General features: G+C 48.3%; 1 protein-coding gene across 7 annotated transcripts in view; it reads left to right on the top strand.

The window, feature by feature from the left end:
- The window catches only part of Megf11 (multiple EGF like domains 11), a 211200-nt gene that overhangs the window by 35935 nt on the left and 163131 nt on the right, over window positions 1-12134 (top strand). For all 7 annotated transcript variants that reach the window (XM_027925884.2, XM_071607325.1, XM_071607327.1 and 4 more), the window contains one exon: window positions 4306-4398. In XM_027925884.2, coding sequence (XP_027781685.1) covers window positions 4306-4398 — 93 coding nt within the window. The remainder of the gene's footprint in view (window positions 1-4305; window positions 4399-12134) is intronic.

Genomic DNA, 12134 nt, shown 5'->3' with positions numbered 1-12134 from the left:
CAGTTTGCAGAGGAGACCCCAAGTCTGGTTCATCTATCTTTGTCTGTGCCACATTCTGCATCCTGGATCCTGCAAGCTCACCCGCCCCAGGACTGATGACCCAGTCCATGGTCTGCACCACAGAGCACATTTGTCCCCATGCCAGTCTCCATAGGTGTCGGGATTCTTCTCAAATGTGGTTTGAATCAGCTGGAAAGCCAGCAGCTGCTGCCGTGGCACCCTGACACTCCAGAGCTGGAGGGAACATCCAGATCCTGTCATTTTAGACAGAGAAACTGAGGCCCATTGGAGGGAGGGGCTTCAGTGACAGAGCTGGTGCTGGGACTTTCTTCTCTCAAACTGTGTCCAGGTGGCACTGGAGCCTGTGGGTAAGAGCAGGCCACTGTGAGTTCACACCTTGGGGTGGCCTCCCGTCAGTTAGGGCTGTGGCAAGAAACAGTGGCACGTTGCGGAGCCACCAAGGAGAGTGAGTGAGAAGGTGGTTATTTGTAAGCACGTCAACAATGAGGAGAGACTACCATCCCCAAGCCCAGGAAACCCTGCTGGGACCTTGAGCCAGAATGGAGAAGGACCATCCCACGGGCTGCCTCCTCATGGGTGAACCTTGCCTTCTGCCACCCCCCACCCACTGCTGTTTCCCATCCAGAAACCGGAAGCCAAGGAAGCCCCTTAATGCCATCGATGCAGGTCACTTCCCAGCAGAGGAGGGTGGAGAAGGTGGGGCGTGGGTCTGGAGAGGCGAATGGAAGAGATCAAGCACATGCCTCCTCAAGGGGTAAAACTTGGTTCTCGATGCACGGGGTACTGGTGGCATTTGAATTTCATGGGAAGGAAAATTAAGAAAAAAATGTCTAAAAATCCTGCTGTGGAGGAGGGGGCAATAAGGAACAAAAAGGTTTGGGAGCACAGATCTAGCACATTCTCTTGCTAACTGTGTGGATTTGCCCTTCTGCGTCTGTTTCCCAGCTGGGTGTGGAGAGTGGGCTGGACGGACCTCCCGGGTTACAGAGGACCATGTGCACTCAATGCCTTCTCATGTGGCCCTTTTCCCCTTTCACTCACCATAGCTTCTAGCTCACTAGAGATGCTCCTGGCACCCCTGGGTCCAGCCCCCGCATCCTGGATCAGTCTGTGCTCTTAACCACCCATGTCCTGCTTCTCACTAAAGACACTTGTAGCATGCCAGGATATTAGATCAGGACAGGGGCAGGAGGGTAGATGGGGCTGGGGAACTGAGAGCAGCAATTCACATTTCTCAATGGGGCTGGGAAAGGGGGAGTGCCACCTCCAGTCACATAGCTGGTCACATGGGAGCCTGCATTAGAGTCCCTGCCCTGAGAACCAATGGACACACAGCAGTGGGAAGAGGGACTTGGCAAAAGCTCTGTGTAGAGATATAGGAGCCAGAGAAGGAGGCCAGAGAAGGAGGCCAGGGGGCGCAGAACCCTAGCCCAGACCCTCCCAGTTGTCAGTCAGAGTGGGATCATGGCTCAGAAAGAACTTAGGGGACCCTCCACTCTAGGTCAGCTGTGTGTAAACCCTAGGCCTCTGTGGAGGGGCTGCCTACCACTGGCTTCCCTGGGGTCCTGGTGAGGAGGGGGCTGCCCCAGCCCCAGGGAGGGTAATGGAGCCTCGGAGCCTCACCTTCATCACCCCCTAGGCAACTCTCCCCACAGCACCCCAGCCCCTCCCCATCAGGTGTTCAAACACAAGTGGCTCAAACGTCAGACACGACATTGGAGCCGCAGGAATTCACCATCAATATTTCAGGCTTCAACACCGTCTGAACAACACTTATGAAATATGATGGGTTGAGGTTTTAACAAGCACAGAAATAATACCAGGATGATAAGAAGCAGAAGTGGGCAGTGATGTCTAGAGCGGGACACAGCCATATCCCTGGACGCAGGCCAAGGTTTGTGGGATGACTGCCCAAGTGCAGAGTCACCAGGGCCTAGTGTGCTGGACACAGGTCTGAGTCGGGGCCTGTGTCTGCAGTCTGGCAGGAGGTGCTTGGCAGACTGTCTCTCAGATCCCTGGAACTTCGGAGGGGACCGTGGAAAAGGCAGTGTAATGTGGAGCTTGCTCAGAGCATCCAAAGGCCATTCCCTGCCAGCAAGGGAGAACGTGCAGGAGCTAGGCCAGTGGTCCATTCTCTAGGGTCAGAGAGCAGAGAAGGTGACAGGGCACTATGTGGCCCTCCTTCTCAGACTTCCCTTCCCCTCCCTCCGCAGATACCCAGTATATCAAAGCAGCTCTTCTCCTGCCCTTGCTGGTCGTCTTGGGGACAGCTGCAGCACTCTATGCTGCCCACTCTGCACTGGCTCTTCCAGCCCCCGAGCCGTGTGGTCCAGTGTGAGAGAGACGTGAAAGGCAAAGGTCCTGGTCTTGAGTGTTTCGCCTCCTCCTCCTTCAGAGGCCTCTCTCTCCAGGAGCCTCATCCTTGAACTTCTCCCTTCCTGGCCGAGAGGCTGCACACTGTCCATGAGGTCACCGACACTCGGGCCTCAGGTTCTCTATGTTTAAGGTCAAGGGCTGTACATGATTTTTTTCTCGAGGTCTCTTCCAGCCCTGACACTTGGCAGGTTCACGATTCACTGCCTGCTCTCACTGTCTTGGCAGAGACCCCGGGGATCAAAGTGTTGCTCTCTGCAGTTGGAGGTGTCACTGAGCTAATCTGACAAGCTGTAATGCAAATGGGCCCAGCTGTGGCGTGTGCAGGGCCTTTGTCTGTGGGGTGGGGATGGGGGACAAGGAGCTGCTCCAAAGACTGGGAGCTGTCTGGGCCAAGGGGCTGGCATTGATGGGGAGCTAGGGGCTGGACACTTGGTGTCCAGTGTGTGCTGGGGACATTGACCCACTAAAACTTGTTTGGAAAGTCCAGTGGGGACAGGAGTGACTAGTTGGGGTCTCACTAGTGGCCAGGAGAGCAGCTCACTGTGGCTCTAAGTGGAGCTGGCACCTCCGGTGAGGGTGTAGCCTGGTTCTTCAGTGAAAGCTGGGTTGGCCGTTCCTGGGGCTCTGGGGAAGCAGGGTCTGGTACTGTGGATATCTTCAGCACAAACCAATGCTCTCCCTGAAAGCCATCTGTACAGAGAAGGACTCTGGTGGCAGGCCTCTCCAGACATGTCACCTTGCAAGCTTGCTGTGGACAGACTGACTCCAGACCACTGAGTCCTGGGCATCTGAAATGGCTCTCTTGAGGCAACAGGTTCAAGGTCAGGCTCTACTGGTATGGGCCAAAGGACACCATACCAATCACAAAAAGGACCTTCTTATCTAACCTAGGAGTGCCTTCTCAGTGGACATTGGAACAGGTGGAGGGTGTTGGCAGGTCAGTGGCAGTCCCTGACAACTCACCAAGGGGGCCACCCACTTTCCCTCCCAGGCCAAAATGACAAAGAGAGGGTCTCTAGTTGCTTTCAGGAAAAAAGCCCTTCATGTAGATCCCACCTGGGACATTGACAGGGTCCATCGTAGCAACTGATTTCCTAAGCCTTCAAAATTGGTAATGGGTGTTTTCTCTAATCCTTCACTGATGGATTAGATGGTGGGGCAGATCTCTCAGGAGCAAAGGATGACCTTGAGAAAATGTGGATTCTGTCAAAAGAAGAAAGAAATAATCTCCCCCTTCACCCTGCTGTCAATAAGCCTCCCTGGCGCTGGCGTGGACGGAACCTTGGCTTGCTGCTGCAGCCTCGTGGCTCGGGAGCATTTGACTGCGTGATAAGAAATTGCCAGGCGCTTTCTAATTACAATTATCATCATCGTGGATGTCTCTCTTAATTACTTTCTTATAATTAGCTGTTGCTTTTTCCTCAGCATTTGTGTACTTTGCAGATTTGCTGACATTTGAGAGCCCCAAAATAGGGACAATTGGGGAGGGGGGGGGCAGAAAGGTGGGGGAAAGGTGCCCGTTCTCTTCCGGCAGCCTGGTACATTTGGGCGCCTTTGCAGAAAGAAGTTGAGGCCGGAAAAAGGAAAGGAACAGGTGACTGATGGAGCAGGTGGGGTGGGAGCACAGGAGTGGGACAGTGGTTTGCAGAGTACTTCAGAGGTTTAAGCGTATGGAGGGGCTAGTTTTGAAAAGCCACTGAGGCCCATTTCTTGGGCTTGGGTTTCATCTTAGGATGTGACACTGGACATCAGTTCATTTCAGAGCTAGGCCACTCGCACCATGAGGGACTTGATTTTTCGTCCTGAGCATCTCTGGCACCGGGGAGCTATGACAAGGTGGGTGTTGCTCCTCGCCCAGGGGTTGGTTTTCACTGTTCTGTTCTCTCTCCCTCTCTCCACGCCCCTCAGCCCTGTGTACGGAGGAGTGCGTGCACGGCCGCTGTGTCTCCCCAGATACCTGCCACTGTGAGCCTGGCTGGGGAGGGCCTGACTGTTCCAGCGGTGAGTCTGGTATCTTTGAGGGTCAGGTGGCCCACTGGTTATGACTTGGGAGGGGGCTGGGGCATGTGCATGCTTATCCTTGTGTTAGGATAGGGTGACTTAGGATGGGCTGCCTGAGCTGGCATGGGCATCGGGGGACGCCGTTCATGTGTGAAGGTATTTGTGGGGGCGGCAGGCTCTCGGGGGTATGGGGTGGTGGTTTAGGGGGGGTCTATGAGGGTCTGTGTGTTTAAAATAAGGAATTGTGGGGCCATCTGTACTACTGTGACTTTGGATGGAATACCTCTGGATGGTCTTTGCGAATTGAAGTGAACTTGGGGTGCTGCCCAAGGGTGCAGGCGCTGGAGGTTACCGTGATCTAGTTTGTCCTTGGCTTTGCTGGTACAAAGGCTTAGTTTTCTGGGTGTCCACAGAGGCACAGGGGGACTGATTTATGAGACTGGTGGACACTGAGATATCTCTGTGCCCCTAAAGGTAGGAGAAGGGGACGCTTGTGGGAGCAGGTCATTGTGTTCCTTCATCCTTGTGCATAGATGGTTCACATTCTCCTGGGAAGCTTCCTGGTGAACATGGAATGAGGAGAGTGCTCTTGGGGCTAACCAGTGACCCACAATAGCCTGGGGTGTCATCTCTACTATGCGGCTGGTCACCAAGAGGATGAGGTGTACCTGGCAGCTACCTGGGGAATTCTCTTCCAAGACCCAAGTTGAATAAAGATCCTTCCCCTCTCCACTCATTTCCCCCAGTGACCCCTTTCCATGGGCACACTCTGCAGTCAGTCAGTGGTTGGTTAATGTCACCATCTTATTTGATTTTCAAAAGGCCCTGACTAGTGCTGAAGCCCAAGTTCCTTCCGGCTTTGTTCTGGGGTAGAGTGTTTTTTAATGGTGACTTGGGTAGACACCACAGCCAAGCTAATCCACTAGGGATCTAAGCCCCACAATTTACCCATCTTGGGGAGCCACCTCCACGTTCCTTACCCCATACTGACTGTGATGGTCATGAAAACCCGGAGAGAGCAAGTCATGAGAACCTGGGTCCATGCTGGTCTCCTGGGGTCTCTTGCCCTCTCTCACTCCCTCTGCTGGGGTGGAAGCTTCCTCTTATGGTCCTTTTATTTTCTTTTTTTTTTAAATATTTTTTGAGTTATACATGGATACAATATCTTTATTTTGTTTGCTTATTTTCATGTGGTGCTGAGAATCGAACCCAGTGCCTCCCATGTGCGAGGCAAGTTCTCTGCCACTGAGCCACAACCCCAGCCCTACTTATGGTCCTTTTTTCCAAAGGCCTTGTGTGGAGCCCCCTGTCCTCCCAGAGTCTGAGAACATGCTGGCCAAAGCAAGGCCACTGGGTGTGTGGCTTTGTGTCTTGGTGATTATCTTGGCCTAGGGAACCCAGGATCCAATTGGGGTATCCAAGAGACCCTCTCTAAAGTGTGAAGACTCCCCAGTGGCCATGGTGGTCTCCTGCTTTCACCTGGTCTGGCACTTTGAGGTGGGCTGTCACCAAGAAGAGGGCCAGACAAGGAAAAGTGAACCCCAGGGACATGTGAGTTCAGGGCACGTTCAACCAGTTTTCTGTGGACTAGAACTACAGGAAATGTGTTGGGTGACATGTCTAAAGGCTCCCCCCTAGTCCATGCTTTGTTTCCCATAACATGGCTTACAATGAATCTTTGATGAAGAACCATCTAAGCTGGAGGAGGAGAGCCCTCCTGGGATGGTCTACTGCTGGCTCCCTGCCAGGGGCAGCGCGTCACAGACTGAACCGCAGCCCGCCTCTCAGGGACCCCGGGCGAATGTGAATCACCAATCAGTGCAAATGTGGTTAGTTCTTGCGCTGATGAACAGGACTCAGATAGGTCTCGCCCCAGAGTGAGGGTACCAGACACACAGGCAAGCAGCCCTGTTACTCACCAGTACAACGCTGTGCTGTCTAATAACCCCCAGCGCAGTCATCAGACTCAGTGCCCAGAAACCCACAAGCTGTTTCCTCTCCATTAGATCCACCTGCATGGGCCGAAGGGCCACCACTCCTGGGTCCATTCAAAGGCATGTATTACTGAACCCACAGGAAGTCCTAAAAGATGGAGCCCAGCATCACTGGGTCAAGGGGGCACCCATAGATTCTCACTTGCAGTGTTGTTCAGGCACAGAAGGTTAAATGCCCTCCTAAGAGCTCACCGACCTCTGCCTGCGTCCCTCTAGTGACAGGTTGCTCGCTGCTGCTGGGAGGCACTTCTGACTGGGGGTCTATCCAGGGGGAGGTTTCCCTTCTGTGCAGTGTAGCTCTGCCTCTGGGTTTACTGGTGACTTCTCACTCATGCTAAAGGCCAGGCAGGGTGACGGGTCACCAGGACCTTCCTTGCCATTCCAATTTCTCCGCAGAAATTCTCTGGACAAGGCTGCAAGCTCTGTGTACACAGTCATCTCAGAGCAGTTGATAGCCATTGCTGGGGAGGAGTGGAGGACACCAGGGTCCCTTCCAGGTCAGCCCTTCAGGTGTTAGAAGACAGCCTGCACCTCCTCCCCCTGCTTTTCTTCTCTAACCTGCTTTGATTCTCTTATGACATCACCGACCTGTCTTCCCGTCTGGTTTCTTCCCAGTGCCTGTGGCCTTTATTCTTTATATATACATACTTGTTTGTTTGTTTGTTTTAGTTGTAGTTGGACACAAAACCTTTATTTTATTTTTATGTGGTGCTGAGGATCGAATCCAGGGACCCGCACATGTTAGACGAGCGCTCTACCACTGAGCCACAACTCCAGCCCCTGGCCTTTATTCTTCTTAAAAATCATTCCTACACCTGACCACACACCTGCAGCCTTGGTCTGAGCAGTGGAAAATTATAATGGAGACTGCTACCATAAACTGAATTTTACTATGTATCAGTCCTTTGCCTATCTACTCATTTAATCTTCACAGCAAACCTATAATGTAGGAATTATTAGACCCATTTTACAAATGGAAAAATTAAAGCATAAAGAGGTTAAAGAATTTCCAAAAGAATTGGGTGCAGAGGCACACACCTGTAATCCCAGCTACTCAGGAGGATGAAGCGGTGGGGGGGGGGGGGGATTTAAAGTTTGAGGCCGGCCTGGACAATTTGGTGACATCCTCTCAAAATAAAATTTAGGAAGTGTTAGGAATGTAGCCCAGTGGTAAAGCACCCCTGGATTCAATCCCCAGCCCCCCAAAAGAGAACTTCCAAAATACATAGCTAGTAAATGGTATAATTGGGACTATCTCTCAAGCAAAAACCTGGGTCCTGATTGGAACTCTTAATTATTACACTCGCCTTCCCTCTGTTGATATAGTCTAAGGTTGAAATAGATATTTGATGTGAAAACATGATTGCTCACAGGGGAAGGAGGGATCTACCTAAAAAGTATGGCCCTGAGGTATGGTTGTGGAGGCAGAGAAACCAGCCACAAAAAAACTAATTGTTATCAGGTTTTCTTTGAGCCATTTGAGCTTGCGTGCTTGTTATTGTTCGGTTGGATACCTGTGCTCTTCAGTGTCTTAGGGTCTCTACAGGGCCATGTCTTCGGGGACAGGTGTCTCAGTCAATGCAGTGAGTATCTCTGGAGGCCTCTGAATGGGGTCTGTACATATGACACCCTTGCAGAGGAGCCTAGGTTGTTTTTTCTCCCTGTCTCTTAAGCTATACCTGTTTGTGTTAAAAGGAACGTCCTTGGGAGGCTGAGGCAAGAGGATTGCAAGTTCAAGGCCAGCCTCAGCAACTGAGCGAGGCTAAGCAACTAAGTGAAATCCTGTCTCAAAATAGAAAATAAAAAGGGCTGGGGAATGTGAGTCAGTGATTAAGCACCCCTGAGTTCAATCCCTGGTGCCAAAAAAAAAGAAACAATGAAAGAAAAAGGAAAGAAAAAAAGAAACGTCAAATTGCATGGAAAAGGCAGACAAAAACGGTGAAATCCACACACCCAGAGGTAACTACCACTGGGGCCTAGGTGCTTCGCCCACCATCCATGGTTTCTCTACACAATTGCACATAGAACCAGGTCTGGACCCCATGTATGTGCTAGTCTATCACTTGCTTTTAAAATTCACCTTTAAGTCATGTGCTCATTTCCTTCATCAACTTGTAAATTTTTAATGGCCTTATAAAATTTCATCCCATGGATTTCCAAATGTATTTAACCAGCCCCTTGTTGATGAGCATTTAGGTCCTTTGTGATTCTCCACTCTTCTGTGCCCAGCATCTTTTCCCCAAGGACCCTTGTGCCTGTTGGTCTCAGAATGAAGAACTTCCCACGGTTTAGAAAGTATGTGGTGGCCCTGACATTTGTGAGCTACCCCCACAGGATCTGGGCAGCACCCTGAGTAAAACAGTAATATTTCTGAAGTGACATACGACTGATCAGATCTAGTGACATAAAGATGGAACCTCAAATCAGTTCCCTGTAGATTTACCTCTACGTGAATTCTTGTGCAGAACTTCAAAAATATTTTTTGGACTTTTTAGAGATTCTGGGTTTATGGACATGTGAAGAAGGACCCGTGGCCCTGTGTGAAAGGCTGCAGCAATCCTTCTTATGCATAAAAGGCCCACGAGATCCAGGTTCTCCTTAGGATAACTTCATGGATGTGGCAGGGAAGGGTATAAAAATACATCATCCTACTCCCTGCCCCTGCCCTGCCCTTTTGGCTGCCAAAGGATTTATGACTTTGACAGTCTTGAAGCAGGCAACTCTAGTACCGAGGTAGGGGTAGGGCTTTTCATTCTTTTACAGACTTATGACCCCATAGCCTAATTTCTTTAAGGCCTCGACTAATTTCTTTCTGCTCCATAAAAGAAGAAGGCAGACACGTCAGCTTTGTGGATCGTTCCAGGCTGTTAGATGGACCCATACGGGGAAATGGAGTGGCCACACGCTTGGTCATAAACCTCGATCCCATATAATAATGAAGAGTAAAAGGATGAAATGTCAGTTTATACTGAATAAAGACGACAGAGTGACTCTTATTAAATTGTGCTAATCTCACAAGTGGAGATAAAAAGAAAAGAAGTTTTCCTATATTGAATATCTAGCTTTTTAAAGTAATTAGGAATATTAAAGCACTGACAATGATTGAGATAGAAACATTATTCATAACTTTTATTTCCGTACTGGGCAATGATCCAGTATATTTCATTTATGAGGTTTGAGCTGTAAAGAGAAGGACGTGAGCCAATTCCTAAATTAAATATGCCCTGTTAACTTTTATAAATGATACCCAAGAATTAACTTGGAAATTTAAGCTTTCATTATATTATTTAATTATTGTATTTCCTGGGTCCTACTTCTCTGCTCCCATGGTGCTTTGCAGTTTGGGTTCTGGACTATGGACTGGGATTTTGGTTTTGGTCTCAGGGCTCCCAGAAGGGCTGGGTAGACAGAGAGAGAAGGCTGCCCGACCATTTCCGCACTGTGTGCCACATACTTAGGCTCCCCCAGAGTGCCTCACTCATGTGCACAGGAGAAAGTGCAGGACAGGGAATGCTCAGCAGTGTCCTCCCGTCAGGTGACCCCTCCTCACTCCCTAGACACTGGGCCAAACAGGACTGCAGCCAGCAACCACACTGGGCCACCAGCAGTGGCTCCTGCCAAGTCCAATGTGTTCTCATCTTGAATGGCGTGAGGACCCCTGGCTGACTTGGCTCTCACCCATCTTTACAAATTAAAGCAAAACATTTACCAGCTAAGAAATATGCCTACACTCTTAGGCCAGCCCGGGACCTGTTACGTCAGTGCTTCCCAGACTAAAGTATGTGTTTGCTGGAGACTTTTTTTTTTTTTTTTAATTGCAATAAAATATCCATACTCTAAAACTTCCCATTTTAACCAGTTTTAAGCATACAGTTCTGTGACATTAGTGCATTCACATTGTTGTGCAACCATTAACCACCATCCAACTGTAGAACTTTTCATCTTCCCCAACTCAAACTCTGTGCCCACTAAATGCTAACTCCCCATTCCTCCCTTCCCCCGGTCCTGGCAGCCACCATTCTACTTCCTGTCTCTGGGACTCTGACTACTCTGTACTTTACAGTGGAATCACACAGCATCTCTCCTTTTGTGACTGACACATTTCACTTAGCATAGTGTTTTCAAGGTTCATCCATGTTATAGCATGTCAGAACTTCCTCCTTTTTAAGGTTGAATAATACTCCTTTTAGAGATCCCATTTTGCTTATCCATTCAGATGACAATGGACATTTGGGAGGGACACTGGAGTTGCTTCTACCTTTTGGTCACTGTGAATAATGCTGCTGTAAACATAGGTGTACAAATGTTGGTTTGAATTCCTGCTTCCATTTTGGGGGGGTATAGAAGCAGAAGTTGAGTTTTTGGATCATATGGTAAGTCCACGTTTAATTATTTGAGGAATCACTATACAATTTTCCCCAGTGGCTGCACCACTTTACATTCTTACCTGCGGTGCATGAGGGTTCCAATTTCTCCACATCTTCTCCAACACTTGTTATTTTTTTTTTTATTTGTTCTTTTTAGATATGATACATGACAGTAGAGTATATTTTGACATATTACACATACATGGAGGATCTCATTCTTGTGGTTGTACGTGATGTGGAGTTACACTGGTCATGTATTTTCATATGTGAACATAGGAAATTTATGTCCAATTCATTTTACTGTCATTCCTATTCCCATTCCCCCTATTCTCTTAACTCCCCTTTGTCTAATCCACTGAACTTCTGTTCTTCCCTTCCCCAACTTATTTTGTGTTAGCATCTGTATATCAGAGAGAACACTCAGCTCTTGGTTTTGGGGGGATTGGCTTATTTCATCTAGCATGATAGTCTCCAGATCCATCCACTTACTAGCAAAAGTCATTCTTCTTTAAGGCTGAGTAATATTCCATTGTGTATATATACCACAGATTCTTTATCCATTCATCTATTGAAGGGCATCTAGGTAGGTTCCACAATTGAGCTATTATGAATTGAGCTGCTATAAACATTGATATGGCTGTATCACTGTAGTATGCCTTTGTGTATAACCAAGGAGTAGGATAGCTGGGTCAAAGGTGGTTCCATTCCAAGTTTTCTAGGGAGTGTCGATACTGCTTTCCAGAGTGGTTGTACCAATTTGCAGTCCCACCATCAATTTATGAGTGTACTTTTTTCCCCACGTCCTCACCGACATTTATTGTTACTTGTATTCTCAGTAATTGCCGATTTGACTAGAGTGAGAAGAAATCTCAGCAACCCTTGTTATTTTCTAATAAGGCCATTTTAATGGGTGTGAAAGTATTGCCCTGTGGCTTTGATCAGCATTCCCTGGTGATTTTTGATGTGGATTCTCTTTTCATGTACTTTGTGGCCATTTGTATCTTCTTTATATATCTTCTTTAGAGAAATGTCTATTCCAGTCCCTTGCCCACTTTTAAATCAAGTTGTTTGATTTTGTTGAGTTACAGGAGTTCTTTACTTGTTTTGATATTAAGCCCTTGCCAGATAAATGATTTGAAAATATTTTTTTCCTATTCTGTGGATTCCCTTTTCATTCTACTGATACAGTGTCATTTGATACACAAAAGTTTTTTTTTTTTTTTAATGAAGTCCAATTTAACATTTTTTCTTTTGCTGCCTGTGTATTTAGTGTCATATACAAGAAATCATTACCAAATTCAATGTCATCAAGCTTTTTTCCAATGTTTTTTTCTAAGAGTATCATAGCTTGGACTTTTATGTTTAGGTCTTTGAT

This window comes from Marmota flaviventris, chromosome 2 (genome assembly GCF_047511675.1).
Source record: "Marmota flaviventris isolate mMarFla1 chromosome 2, mMarFla1.hap1, whole genome shotgun sequence".
Classification (NCBI taxonomy): domain Eukaryota; kingdom Metazoa; phylum Chordata; class Mammalia; order Rodentia; family Sciuridae; genus Marmota; species Marmota flaviventris.
Note: the sequence above shows the minus strand (reverse complement) of the source record. Positions and strands in the feature narration are given on the sequence as shown.